A 14,974-nucleotide genomic window follows, 5' to 3' on the forward strand; every position below is an offset into this window, starting at 1 on the left:
AATATTTTTATAAACCTGAATAAGCTAAATAAAACATTTAACCTTTTTTCAGATTCTGGAAAATGTATATTTTTTAATTTAAGGATTTACCCATCGTAAGTAAAGCAAAATAGCAAATCATTAAAGTTATGAATTTAATGTATGGCATATTTTCTGGAAAAATTTCAAGATTTCACTGGATAAAAGAATTTTTGAACATAATCTGTTGTGAAGACGAGATGGATAATATCTTTTTGTGAGACACTTAAGTGGCTATGGTAATTTTTGATGTAGAATGATAAAATGCTGTGTTAGCTCAGAGTTAATGGAAAAAAGGAAATGAAGATGACTGCCTTCATACTACCATTAAGGAAAGAATCACTTTTTAAAAATTTCACACCAATTATATTTAAACTAGTAGCAATTTATTAGGCAACAAGGATACCTTGTTTCTCTCCCTCTTCTTTAAAATAGCCTATTTTTAAAAAATCTTGAAAAGTTAATAGGAAATCATGTTATTAGAAATACAGGTACAAAAAAATTTAAGACAAACAGCCCCAGTGCCTTCCCTAGTGCTAGCTGCTGGATCCTGCTGTCATACACAATGGCACAAAGCGAGCCATTGGAGGATTCAGGAGTTTTCTCACTAGCATGTCATAAATAAATTATTGCAGATCTTTTTAAGTTCCAGCATGAGGGGAATGCAGGGGAAAGATGCATCAGATCTGTTTGGCATGATAGTAAGTGCATACCTTCTGACTGAGAATCCCACAAGGGATGTTTCCTGTGAAAAGCTCTTCTTCAGCCTAGGATTCTGTTTGTAAAAACAGCCTTAATTCTGACAACCTCTCACTTTTTGTGTGTATGATTTTGGGCCATAGACATTTGTTATGAAGCAAGCATTTGTAGCAATCAAAGAGGTTTCCTTGCATTAGGTGTTCACAGTGCTCTTTCTTTGAGGGAGAGCAGGCAGACTCAGTTGGTTGTCACATCCCAGGGGTGCTTGTGGTGGCAGTGCTGGTTCTGAGAAGGGAATCTGCTTTATTTCTGCAAGTGGATATCTGAGTGCAGTCAAGGCTGCCCACAGTGCAGTGCCACACAGAGGTCCCTGCCCCAGGTCACTTGGTACCAGTACTAATGTAGATGCTCTGGCAAGGAATTTCCAGGCCAAGTGTAGGAAGTGCTTTCTTTATCGTATCTGAGTCAGTTATTTGTTGTAGTAGACATGTACAGATAGAATCTTAATTATATCCTCTATGATGCTGATACTCTAAATAAAGTGCTTTTTTAATGAGGAAGAGCAGCAAACTTTATAGGGAAACAGAGCCAAACTCAGGGGGGGGTTTGGTACATAAATTGTCCTCTAATACTGGTTCTGGCAACTGCAGCTTGAGTTCTCTAGAAATTAGAATAAATGGGGTAAATACTACAACATATTTTTGTTGACACTCCTCTTATCCTTGCCTTAAAAGGCTGTTGGAGGAGAAAAAAAAAAAACAAACCCTGAGTGTTTTATTGTCTTTTTGAACATTTTAGTGTTACTAAATATGAAATTTTTTTTGTTGTTTTCTTAGAGCACACAGGAGAAGCTGGCAAGCAGAGAGAAGAGCATGCAAGACAGATTACGCCTGGGGCATTTTACAACAGTTCGTCATGGTGCTTCATTTACTGAACAGTGGACAGATGGCTTTGCTTTTCAAAATCTTGTGAAGTTAGTCAATGCTATGTTCTTAAAGTTCTCACTAATTGTTACTTCCCTCTAGTGGACTTTTTTATTACTAATATTCTAGGATTGAAGCAGCTTTTCATATGTTGTATTTGCTTTGCCTTTTGAAGACTGAGAATAGAGTATAGAACTCCATTAATCAGGTGAGGGAATGCTAAGGTTGTCTCTCTTTAAAAAACAGTTTGGCTCCACTTTGTTTTAACTATCTTTACAAAAGCCTGAATGTTGTAAATAAGCAGCACATAGTTATTCAACTCAACTGATAGAATTATAAAGGTAAATCAGTGATTTTTCAGGAAGCTAACCAAGTATGCCTGGTGGTCACTGGGACAGATGAGGTCTGTGAAGTTCTCACTGGTCACATAGGTGCTACCTGCACATCCTCATGGCATCAGCTTTCTCTGGCATCCAGCTCCTTAGTGCTGTGAAGGAGCAGTGACAAATCTGGCAGCCTCAGATGGGATTTAGTGCAAGTGGATGGGGGAGAGCAACCACCTAGAAAAGAGCTGCCATAGCAGGTATTTCAGCAGAGATGGGGCCAAGGAAAAGGGCTCTGCAAGACTCACAGAGATGCTGGTAAAATAATTATGCAGTGCTTCCAAAGGAGTTCTTTGGTAATGAGTCTGATTCATTGGAAGTACAGATAGATTTATAGATAGAAGAATACATATATTTTAAGAAGAAATTCACCAAGAGTTTTGTTATTGAAGGGCAGTATTTAGTCTTAGCATTATGGGATTGCCTGGGACACTGTTTTTCTAAACAATCTTAAAAGCAGTCTATAGATGTGTTTTGCATAAAAGCTGTAATCGTTTGCCATACAACCAAACTGATGGTTTATTTGGGATAAGATAAGAGATCAAATTCAGTATTTGGCCTATAAAAATCAGGTGCTCTCTATTGATGCTGTCAAGGGAGTGTTTTTGATAGTATAAAATAAGATATCCACCAGCTCAGATAGGTAGTTTTTTTCTTTTTCTAATGCTGAAGTCATGCATAGCACTTTCAAAAACAAAACAACCAAAACAAAAAACCCCACAAAACCCCAAAACAACAACAAAAACCAAACAATCCCTCTGAAACCACCATATATTTAAAAAATAAATTGTGCCATAACTTTAGCAAAATTTTTCCACTTCATGAAGAACACTGGTGTTCATTCTCCTAGGAAACATTTTCACACGTTCAGTAAGTTTTTTAAAATTTCTAAATGCTTTATCAGTTAAAAAGATAGTTCTTGAAAAAATGCTAATTGATGAAACTTTAATAAAGCTTTTTTTGGGGTTTACAGGCAGCAAGAGTGGGTGAATCAACAAAGGGAAGACATTGAAAGGCAGAGAAAGCTCCTGGCCAAGCGAAAGCCTCCAACTACAAATAATTCTCAGGCACCATCTGCCAATTCTGAACCCAAGCAGAGGAAAAATAAAGCTGTGAATGGGGCAGAAAACGATCCCTTTGTTAGACCCAATTTACCACAGCTGTAAGTTTAACATTTCAATCAGTCTTTTACATAAATTCTGAGATATTGTCTGTGTGTTCTATTCAAATAACAGCATAAAAAGGCACTCGGTATATTCAGCAGCTATATTCTCACTAAGGACTTGCTGATGCTAGGGAAATTTGCACCACTGTCTATGAAGTTGTTGTACAATTGCACTGTCTATGAGTTGTACAATTTATTTTTGGTAAAGTCACCAGAGAAGGGCCCATTCTGGGGATAGGCAATGTTCCTTATGTTATCCTGAACTAGAACTCTCCTTATCCTGTCTTCTTAGTCTTCTAACGTCACTGATACCAATTGAACTTTTCTGTATCCACGTTGGTTTAAGAGCTTCTCTTTTAGTTGGAGATTATTTTTTTCCATATAACAGTATCTAGTTGACCAAAAAAATCCTTTTTCAGCCTTTAGTATGTGAAGACATGTCTTAAAACAAATAGAAATATCTTTTCTCTCCTTCTGAATGCTACATCCTGAGACCAACTGCCAGAAGTTACTGATCCCATTTCCCGTATTGACAGTGTTGTGATTTTTTGAAACATAAAAATTGAAAGTCCTAAAGAACTCTCTTTTTTCTGGGGACATCTTTTTCCTTCAGACAGAAAGGGTATAATTCAAGGCACACGAAGATGTGTTCTTGACATTTCATTTAAATATTTTATGAAATTGCTACTTCAAGATATTAGTTACTGCCCTTTAAGCCAATATGCTGCAGCTGATAGTATATCTGTTCCTAGTTTATTTTTAAATAAAAAGTAAATAATTAGGCTTTAAAAGAGTAGCAAATTAGTCTATGTTACTTTGCAGAAGTAAGCTACCTGTATTGAGCATAGTCGCTTGCCACCTCTCACATGTGGAGGCAGTAATTTATACCTGCAGGGATGGAGGGTATATAAATTGCTCTGGTTAGATCTGCTAAATACATTTGGACCATCACTTTGAGGACAGCTGCATGTGTTTTGCATAATGCATCATTCTTAAAATTCACATTGTGAAGTTGTTTAACTGTAACAAAAATACCATGAAAATACAGTAGAAAGGCTGGCAATATAAGCAAATCTTGGTTAACATTAGTCCTGTTTTGGTAGAGAGCTGAAGAGTCATTGCTCATTGTGACTTTTTAGTAATGCTTAGTGCCTGTCTTCTTCTTAGACCATAATTAATACTTCAGAATAATACAGTAAATATTGCTGTTGTGTTAAAAATATATTGCTGTGTGTTTGAATGTAATCCCTCCTGTTATTAAAAGTAACATTTAAGTAATGGAAAATACCTGAAAATTTACAGAAATTTTATTTGCTAACTTTTGGCTGGTTATACTCCCATAATCTTATTGCTCCTTTGAGAGATGATTAAATATAAATTGGGGGAAAAATACAGACAACCTGTTCTAATTTTTAAGTAGGGTAATAAACTTCAGAATATTTTCTGGTGTTACATGGTGTTAAATAATTTCCAATTTAGTAAAGACTGCAAATTTTCATTTCATCTGGCTTAACCAGTTACATGTTAAATGACACATGAAAATGCTTGCTTGTTATGGAATCATCAGGAGAACAATCAAAATTGTCCTTTTGCATCTAATGCTAGCAAAAATGTAAGCAGTAATTGAATCAAAACTGTTTTGCATTTAAGTATCATAGTTTGATCATTAGATAATCTAAATATGAGATCACTTGCCTGTAACATAAGCTTATAAATTTTGTTTCAGATCTTTGAGGAGATCTGTAGTGCATCCTGAGATCACAGAGTCATTTAGCCACTTTACACTCTTAGGCCTTTACTTGAAAGGGGATTTTGTATTTAGGATTTGTTATAACTCTGTATTGTAGTATTATGTGTTGACTCCTTTCTGCTTCTCAGTACAGAATTAATTGTTTTGTGTATCTTGGTAAGACATTAATTATGCACTTCCATTTTAGAGTAAATTTGTCATGTGCTCTATGTGATTCTCTCCTATTACATTGCTTATCACTGTTTCTGCATTACTTTGACAGTAATGATATTAATTCATATAGTCAAATGGAAGAGGTTCTGGTTTTATGAGGCATGAGGAAATGCAGAGCTGCTTGAGATTAATGAACTAAACCAGTAGTGAATTAATACAACATACATACAAGTGATCAAGCAGATTTATTTAAAACATAGAAACGACTTGCTAGGGTTTGTTACCAACAGGTGTCTTTACCACTGCATTGTTTGCTTTAAAAAATATCTCCAGCTTCTGGTATTGATGAGACAAAATGATCTACAGCTTTGTAACAATCAGGAGTATTGAAGCTTTTTCTGCAAACAGGTGTCAACTGTTTTGAAACAGACTGAAGATCTTGCCTGAGGCATTCCTAATAAGGACATTTTTTGAATTTAGCTGAATTTACTGTGGTCTCTGATAGGAATGTAAAAGCAGACTTTTTGCTCTGAAGTTATTGTTATAAAAGTGGCCGGTTTGCCAGTGTCTTGTGAGTGAATGGTGGTTTGGTGCTTCAAGTAACATGGAGTACATCAGTCTAAACAGTGTCCTGGTTTTCCATCATTCTTCCCCTTTTGTGGCCTAAGCCAGAACTGAAAAGTAGTTTCAATTTTGTGAGTTCTGTTTTCTACTGAGCAAAGTAATTCTATTAGTCTTATGTGAAAGGAATAAATTTAAATATATTTAAAGAAAAAAAAATATTTGAAATAGAGGTTGCCTTTTTAGCCCTGGAAAAAAATCTCTTTGAAACCTCTCTTCCAAGTTCTTTGTAGACATGAGAGAGGATTCTGTAAGAGTATAATGCAAGTCCCCACCTTATGGAAGCAGCTCTTCTTTCACGAGACAGCTGTTTCTAGGAGCAATGTTTTATTTGGTTTAGATGATGGAATCCTTCTTCTGCAGCTTCAGCCATTTCAGTTGTATTCACTTCCCTGTCACCTGTTCAAGTGCTCCCCAGTTCCTCCATGGTAGCCTGTATGCATCCTTGTCCCTGCGTGCAGTTTGGATGAGGGGAGCAGAGGGAGCTGGCAGGGTTTGTGACTGTGGCTGAAGAAATGCATCATAGCAGGAGCATTCTGTTCTGTATGGAACAAATAAAAATATTTTCAGGAACTTTTTCAGGCTGAAGTACCAACAATGTGTCTGGGCTTTACTGGACAAGTAAAGACAGCTCCTTTCCTGAGGCAGTCTATTTCTAAAGCAGACATGGAAACAATGGGTGAAAAGACGTCATGAAAGGTTTTGACTTGGTTGAAGTTTATTCATCCTTGTAGAAATTTGGGGAACTGGAGTGAAAATAAGCTTGGAACAAAAGGGAAGAGCTTCAGAAATTGTAGCAACAAAACTTGGATTGGATGTGTATATGGCTGTTTGGGAGCATGGCTGCATTCTGCTGTGCCTGTGTATCCAGGATGATTTTCCAGCAAGGCAGAGGTGAGAAGAGAGATGCTTGTAAACATACCAGGCTTGATCATGGTGAGAACCAAGAAACACATGGCTAGTTTGGGATTTTTGTCTTGTTTGTACCCACTAGTAAAAGAATTGTGATTGTAGAAAGTTTTATCTGCACTTGTGAGGAAGAAGTGAAAAGAAGACTGGTGATGTCAATGCATGTATATTGTGTCAAAACCTTTGAAATTTGGTGGTGAAAACATAAGCCTCTGAAAGGCCTATTCTTTCTAATTAAAAAAAAACAAGTTTTAATTGGTAGTAATCAAGTCTTTCAGGCCAGGAAAGCTATCTACTTTCTTCCAGCAACAAGTAAGAGAGGCACACATCGTGGCCCTTTATGTCACAGGAGAATTATGCTACATACACAGAATATGTCCAGTGCACTTTGGAGAATTGCTGGAATTTATTGCATGTGTTTCAGAGTTTATTTGGCTGCAGACAGCAGCCAAATTAAAATTATTAAAATATAGCATTTATTGTACAGTAATTTTGTGCAGAAAATATCACGATCAGGACCAGACTGTTCCATATTAATTCATGTAACCTGTTTTGTTAATTCAAGCTGCCCTTCTTCCCCAGTGCTCCTCAGATTAGCCCCAGGCCTAATGCAGCTTTAGATGGCAGCAGCCTTGTTTCTGGTTGATGTCCCTACCCTGTGCTCCTCAGCCTTTCTCCCTCCACGTCTGATGGGACCTGTGTGTCTCAGGTGATAAAGGAGCAACCCCTTCTGCAGGAAACTGTGGTGTGTTGTAGGTGCCTTGGATGGCTTGGATGCCTTGGATGTAGGTGCTCTGAGCAACCAGATCTAGTAGGTGGCATCCCTGCCCATGACAGGAGGGTTGGAGCCAGATGATCTTTAAGGTCCCTTCCAACCCAGACATGGTGTGATTCTATAATTCTGTTTTCAAAAGGTGCCTCTAGGATGCCACTGCCCTGCAGAAGGTGTGGTGAGTGGATGCAGGTAGAAAGTGGTGGGCTGATGGGTAAGCAGTCTCTAGGCTGGTAGGATGTTTTCAGACTGTGCAGTGAGTTGGTGGCCTACAGCCAGAAAACAGACATTGTTATTGGCTTACTGCTGTTAGTTGTGTGCTATTTTAATACAAAGTACACTGTATTTTTAGATAAAAACTAATAAACTCCTAAAAAAAAAAGTGTTTCCAAGTATGAGAGAATAAAGGTTTGTTTTTCAGAAGTAAATGAACAAAATCCAAAGTGACTATATCTGTGTACAGCTCTGTGTTTTGTATGCCTTTCTCCAAAATGTGGTGGTCAGTAATGACAGCTTTAGATTGCTGTGAAACATGCTGTGCTTCTAATAGAGTTAGATTTGTGAGGAAATAGAACAACGGAAAACAATCATTCATTGGGTTGTGGCATAGAAACATGGAAAGAGTGACTTTGAATCTTAATGTTTTCAATATGATGTCCAAGTTGTGCTCTGCTCAAGAGCGCTGTCTCAGGACTCTCTGAAAGACGATATTTGCTAGAGCAGTCTGGGCACTTTGTAATGCTCCTGGGACACCTCAGGTTTTATAAAAAGGAGCAAATTTTCTGTATTATGTTAGTTTTTAAGGGGATCTGTGGTTTTAGGGCTTTCAGTTCACTGAAAGTTCTGATAGGTCATGTCATAAACTTCGTATTTTGAGTGTGTTTTACTGGTGGTTCAGCTTTGCAAAGTCACCTAAAATACTCACTCTTTTTCTTGAGAAAGACAAACTTTACTGTATCTGTATTTCTGGAAACCTGTAATTCATAGTGTAGACAAGGATCTGGGAATGACAATATTCAACCTTGTAAACATTGGCATTGGTCTTTTTAACTGAGAAGTTAATCCACATTAGAGTAATTTGCTGTTTTAGTAGAAGTATTGATAAAGTGTCGGGGATAGTGTTTTAGGTCATCTAGCATGGTCTGCATTTTTTGATAGTGCTGGTAGATGTATTACAGCAGGAATTGGAACATTTGTTTCTTATGTTTCTTGCTGTTGCTTGGACTGTACAAAGTCCAAGTACATTGCCAACTTTCCCAGCTGTGGAGACAGCCCATTTTACATTTGCTTTAATGCCTCTTCTTTTAACATGTAGCATACATCTAAACCCAGAGGAGATTCTGCTAGGAAAAGAATATAAATGTTAGGTCCCAAAATCTGGTAGTAAGAGGCCTTTCTCAGAGAGGCAAATTTCCTCCCTCCATTGCCTTCAGAGTATTTGGGGAAGTCAATTGACTGTGATACAAGACTGCTCTGAATTCCAGTAAGAAAAAAAAGATGCAGGGTAACTTTGTAAGACATGTCTTAAAAGAAACGATTGCTTGCTTCTCAGATTCTGACAGGATGTGATGATGGGTGCTTTTTTCACCTGATCTGAGTGTTTTCTATATGTTACAGACCCAGAAGGCTGATGAAATAACTGCAGTCTTGTGAGGCTCTTTCAAATTTCTTGAAAATTTAGATGGTGTGGTCAAAAAAACCCTCAATAATTTCACTGAGATGTGGTTGAATCAGTTTTCTGTTCTGGTCAAATCAGAAAACGAGCAGCAAAATTCTGTATTTATAGTAACAGGAATGGAAAGGGCTCTATGAAAGCTTCAGAACCACCAGATTTTATCTGAAAAAGATGCACTCCTTTATCAACAACTTTTGAGATGCAATAAGAATACAGGTGTTGGAATTCTGAAAACTGTGGTAAACTTGAACTTTAAATGGGAGGAAGAAGTCTCACAGTCTATTAGATTTCTGCAAATTTTGTTGAGGTTGGTTGGCATTTGCTGTAAGAGAAATCTGAATTAGTGTCCCTCATCTCTAGGAAAAGTATTGGTGATTCTCAAGACATTCTAGTCCTCAGACTTGCAATATAAACAGCGTGTATAGCCTTCTAACCACCTTGCATGATGATCTTCCCAGCTGATAGTTGAACCCACAGAAATATGGACTTTGTGAGAACATATACTGTGAGTTCAAGCTTTATATCATGCAAGAAGTATTAGGTCTAGGCAAAACAATAAAAAGTGTAATTTTATTTTCTTTTGTTGGGATTTGTGTGAACCCTTTCAAGGAGACCACACATCTTTCTCCTTCCTCATCCCCTGTTTCTCTTCCTCATATGTGCGTGGTTTCTTATCTGGAACTTAAGTCTCTTGGGTTTATTTTTTGGGTGGTTTGTCTTTTTTGTTCATCAGATGGATACTGCATGCAATTGGTTCTCAGGTTTCTTAGTTACTAATCTGTGCAAACAGTCCAGATTCTCTGCATGATAACTGACTTTATGTCTGAACAAGTCTATAGACAGTGAGGGACCACTGAATTATTTGTAGCCAGAAATTGCAGAGAAAAGGAAGATGCAAAGAGAACAAGCAGGAGAGTCACGTGTGAATTCAAAGCTGAATTTGTGGTTTCATGCACTACATCATGCAAAATGTAGTGCTAATGAACTTGAAAAGTACGGTTTTGCACTACTGTCTGTAAATCACAGCTCAGAAATCCAGTGTTACCATTCTTGTCTAATTTCTGAATGTGTTAGAGTTGAGAAGCAAGCAGTGGAGTAGCATCAGCTAAAATCTGGGATGGTGATATGATTCAAGATGCACCTAGGTAATTAACAGGCTATTTGGAAGAAGCAAAATGGTTCAATGGGAGAGGCAGTTCATATTGCAGAATACCAAATATAGGCATTCTGTAGGTATGTTTTGACCCTGAAATGACAAATCCGAGATGTTCAGATGGTTCAAAAATGTACTTCTAGTAGTTCTAGTGACTTCTAAATAACAAAATACTGGATGTACTGTAGTTTTTAAGTAAAATTGCTATTGTTTTGTTTGCCACCATATAAAAGTTATAATTACTTGATTGTTTTATTTTTCAGTTTGACTCTAGCAGAGTACCATGAACAGGAAGAAATTTTCAAGCTTCGATTAGGACATCTCAAAAAGGTATGTTTCTTTAATCGTGGCCAAACCCATAAAAATTAGTACTGTTAAAATGAAGAGATGGGCTGTTGAGAACTGTCTGAAAAAAAAACCCAATACTAAAAGTGCTGTATTACTTTATGCCTAATAGTGGCCTTCCTTTTGTTTCTGTTCATGCAACTTTTCATAAACACTGGGATTACAGGGGAGCAGTAATGAGTCCATCCAGTGTAACACTGTCCAGGTTCCTTAAATCCCTCTAAGAGTGCTGCTAACAGTGATGATGCCACTGATCCTGCCCTTCCCTTTCCTTCTGAGCTCTTGTTTCACAGCTCAGTGAGCCAGCCAAGTTTGGTGCATGGGCTCTTTATTTTTGTTTTTTGGCCTTTAAAGAGGTCCAATTCACAGCATTATACTTCTGAATTAATATAACATTTTCATCCTTTGCAGTATGTACTTCAGTTGTTATCAGTTAGCATATTACCTATCACAAGAGAATATAATTTTCCTACTTTTATGGAAAATCTATTCTCTAGGTCCTAAATTATTTCTGCAGTCAGATATTTTACTCTTGTTTTTGACTTTCGAAAAAACCTTTTTCTTGAACCCCATCATTCTAATAAATCTGTGTAGTGAGATAATTATTATATGAAGAAACTATTGCTCATTCAAGCAAAGCATTTCTGCAGACAGAAATACCTCAACAAGAGTGAAAGTAAAGGACTTACATGTGCTGAGTAGTAGTTCCTGAGTTGTTGAGTCAAAACAGGTCATATGTTTTCCCCTTGAAATGTTGCAAGTCTGTTTCAGTCCTGTTCTCTTTAAATGTACAAGCCACCTGTTATAAATCCTACTATAATAAACTGAACTGTGCCCCTTGAGAAAGCTGCAGCTGTTTCTAAAGAATATGACAGGAAGGTACTTGAATCTGTAGTAGGAAATCTGCATATAATTTGCTGGCACTGGTGAAGTAGACTGCCCACATTGTTCTTCATTGTTAATGGTTTAGAAACTCCAGCTTCACATGAAATTCTGTAGGTTTTTTTTCCAATGCTTTAACTTTATGGAAATCTAATGGGGATTTCAAATGATAGATGAAATAAACTGCTACAGGATCATTTAATACTGGAATTTTGGTTTCACCTTGAGCATCAATGCTGAAGTACTTTGCAAAAGATGGAAATTCCTTGACTAAATGCCAGGGGCAATACAAGTGTTATTCTTAGCAAATCATACTTGACTATATCTGAAGAAAACAATAAAAATACATTCTTACATTATAATTCTTATGTGTGATACAGATTTTGTCATTAACTAAGAACACCAGTTTTGTTACCTTGATTTTACATGGCTGTATTTCTTCCCTGAGCCTCTTTGCTATTTACATTTCTTTTCTTCATTCCTTCAGCATATGCTGTTTTGCTGACTGCTCCTCTTCCTTTTCACTCTTGAGATGCTTTCCTGGTGCTCTTATTTTTGGTGCCCTGTACATGCTGCCACCACCAGTTTTCTTTTCCTACTGCTACCCAGGAAATTCTTTTCCAGCTAGTTGCTTTGGTCCTGGAGAGAGGCTCTTGTTTTCTCACTTCCTTTTATATAGCAGTGACCTGAGGCAGCTAAGCTGGTTTATTCTTGCTTAAAGGTATTCACAGCCTGAGTGTCCTAAATAACAGCTGGAAACAATGCAACCAGCCAGTTCTCTTTGGACTAACATTGGCCTATGAACCACATTTTGAGAACCACTGAATTGCATAATATATGAACAAAAAGGTCCAAAAGAGGCATAACTGATGGATTTTTTTTTGTTAGCCTTTGGGAAGAACATAGACAATTGTGTGTATAAGTGTGTGGCCTTTTGTGAGGGGAGAAGGACTGAAATCCTTTATAAAGGACTACTGGGTTATGAGGAACTGCCTATCATTTATCATTTAGCAGAGAACTGCAGGGATGTGTGTAAATATAGAAAAAAAGAGTTTAACATTATATAAACAGGAAAAAACTCAACTCTTGACACTGTATGTTAGGAAAAATAAATGGTCCACCCAGATCTGCTGGCAGATCATTGCTACTTAGTCCAGCTTTTAAATTATTAAGAATTTGATTTTCATTTCCTCCATGGAGGTTCATCTCACGTCTTGTTTTGGGATGAGAAGTTTTTTTCATCACTTATGGGGATGGTTTCAGGGTATTCACTGAAATCCTCTAGTCCAGACTCCTCAGTTCATTGGATATGTGGGCATTTAATTTTAGATCATACAAATACAGTTGTTCCTTCAGGATATGGGTTTATGAAAATGCTATATCATTATTTACTCTCTACCTTGTTGACTTGTGCCTCCATCCCCTTGTGCCATGCCTTGTTGCCCTGTTGCTTTTACCAGCACCACTGGGTTGTACGGTCAGAGAATAAATTGGATTGGAGAACTGATCTAGCTGCTTTCAGAAAGCAAATATGTAATTTTTTTATGATTGTTTCTTTTTTTCTTTTCTTTCTTCTGATATTTTTTTCTTAAAGAAAAGATTGATTAGTATTCCAGTTTGGTATACCATGTGGCTGTGCAAAAGGCTGTGCCAAAATAACAAGAGGTGGTGACGGGTGCTGCTACTAAAAAAATATATATCAGATGCCAGGCCTTTTTCCTTCTCAGCTGAAGTAATTCCATAATTATGAGCTTTCTGATATGGACTAATTTTGTCTGCCCTTTCCTCAAATTTTCAAGTTCTAGAGGCACTAACTCTGAAACCAATATAACCCTGTCTACGCTATCTTTCAATGAGTATGTTTCTCAGTTTGCGTATAGATACATAGGTTTCCACAAATTAGGCATCATGAAATCTTTATGATTTTAGAGGACCTGAATAAATAATTATTTCATTGTTTCCTAATGCGTAGAATAAAGATGAGATAAAATTAGGTGCTGAAATTACTTAAGGAATGTGCTCCTACCTGACATGCTTCTTTTGAAGTTGCACTTAAAATCTTATGCAATACTCATTCTTTGTTTGCAACTTTAATAAGATACAAATGGAATAAACTTTTCTAATTAGATTGGTTTTGGTGTCTTGTATCAGCACCTTAAGAATGTTTCTGCTGTAATGATGTGCTCTTTTATTCTTCTACTTGATTTGCACTTCAGTCTTAAAATATTTTACATGTCTTTTCTTAATCTGTTGGTTTGTACAGAATCTATAATTGCCCATATCTCAGGTTTTTTCTCTTTTTTTGTACATCAATTTCAGACCGCTTCCCAGATAATTTATCTCCTTGGCTGAGGTACAAAACCCAGCTGCCTCTCATTTGAAATAGCATCCCTACAGTGCAGAACAAAACCATGAACATCCCATTACCTGTGGGTTCATGAACAGAAAAATTTCTTGAAACAGGCTTTTGCCTTATCTTTCTGAATTTTTCTGCCTTTAAGAGAAAAGCAGTGCTTTCTTCTAGTTCAGCAGGGTTTTGTAATGTAATGTTCCTCCATCACCACTAGTATTGATGCAGGGGTAAAAATACCCTTTTCAAATGGGAAGTAAATGAGCTTTTATATTTTCTTCTTTTCATTTGCAGGAGGAAGCTGAAATACAAGCAGAACTTGAACGTTTGGAAAGAGTTAGGAATCTTCACATTAGAGAACTGAAAAGAATAAATAATGAAGATAATTCACAGTAAGAGTCTTTACTGTCTTAATTTTGCATGTCTGTTTTTAAAGTAGTTCTCTAGTACCACATTTGACTTTAGAAGAGAGACTTGTTCATTATTTCTTTTTGCATTTCTAAGTTTATCTATGTATTTTAAACACCAATTTATTTAACCTTAACTAAAATTTCTTACAATTTAGTAAATTTATCATTGTTTTTGTTGAATATGCAAGAAAAAAAACATGCTTACGCAGCTTATAGTGAAGAGCTGAAACTTCCTAGACCCTATTAAATTAAAAAAAAAAAAACCACTTGTGTGATAACTTAGTGCAGTTCACTTAGTTGATAATAATGCAAGAGGTTTGATGCACCAGCAGCAATATTGTGCTGCACTTAAAGTTAGTTTTGTGTTTACAGCTCTGTGCTTTAACTCCTACCAGGTATAGGTACCTGGCAGGAAAAAGCCATATTATGTTGTTACTTTGTATTTCACCTTGAATGGCAGTGTATCACAATGTTAAATTGCTACATAATATGAACTGCTACTGTGTAGTTTTGAAAGAAATAATTACATCACTTCATTAAGTCTGTTTTCCATCATGACAAATTCAGACACAGTTTCACCAACACTTTCAGCTGGCACTGTTGCTTGAAGGGAACTGGTTCTGCCTCTCCCTGGCTACTTAGCCCTGTTTTCTTTCACATGCTTGCAGTGGCATTTCTGTACTGAACCAATGCTGGAAATCAATCCAAATTAAAACCAGCTCCTGTGCTTTATTTTTCTGGATTAATTTTAATCCAGGATCAATTT

The 14,974-nt window shown here is 36.8% G+C and overlaps 1 protein-coding gene across 4 annotated transcripts in view; it reads left to right on the top strand.

The window, feature by feature from the left end:
* The window catches only part of TLK1 (tousled like kinase 1), a 69,354-nt gene that overhangs the window by 41,683 nt on the left and 12,697 nt on the right, over window positions 1-14,974 (top strand). For all 4 annotated transcript variants that reach the window (XM_071434930.1, XM_071434929.1, XM_071434931.1 and 1 more), the window contains exons 10-13: window positions 1,554-1,690; window positions 2,997-3,185; window positions 10,485-10,551; window positions 14,093-14,190. In XM_071434930.1, the coding sequence (XP_071291031.1) occupies window positions 1,554-1,690; window positions 2,997-3,185; window positions 10,485-10,551; window positions 14,093-14,190 (491 nt within the window). The remainder of the gene's footprint in view (window positions 1-1,553; window positions 1,691-2,996; window positions 3,186-10,484; window positions 10,552-14,092; window positions 14,191-14,974) is intronic.

The sequence above is a fragment of the Agelaius tricolor genome, unplaced genomic scaffold (genome assembly GCF_023055355.1).
Source record: "Agelaius tricolor isolate 1412-34295 unplaced genomic scaffold, bAgeTri1.0.p SCAF_10, whole genome shotgun sequence".
Classification (NCBI taxonomy): domain Eukaryota; kingdom Metazoa; phylum Chordata; class Aves; order Passeriformes; family Icteridae; genus Agelaius; species Agelaius tricolor.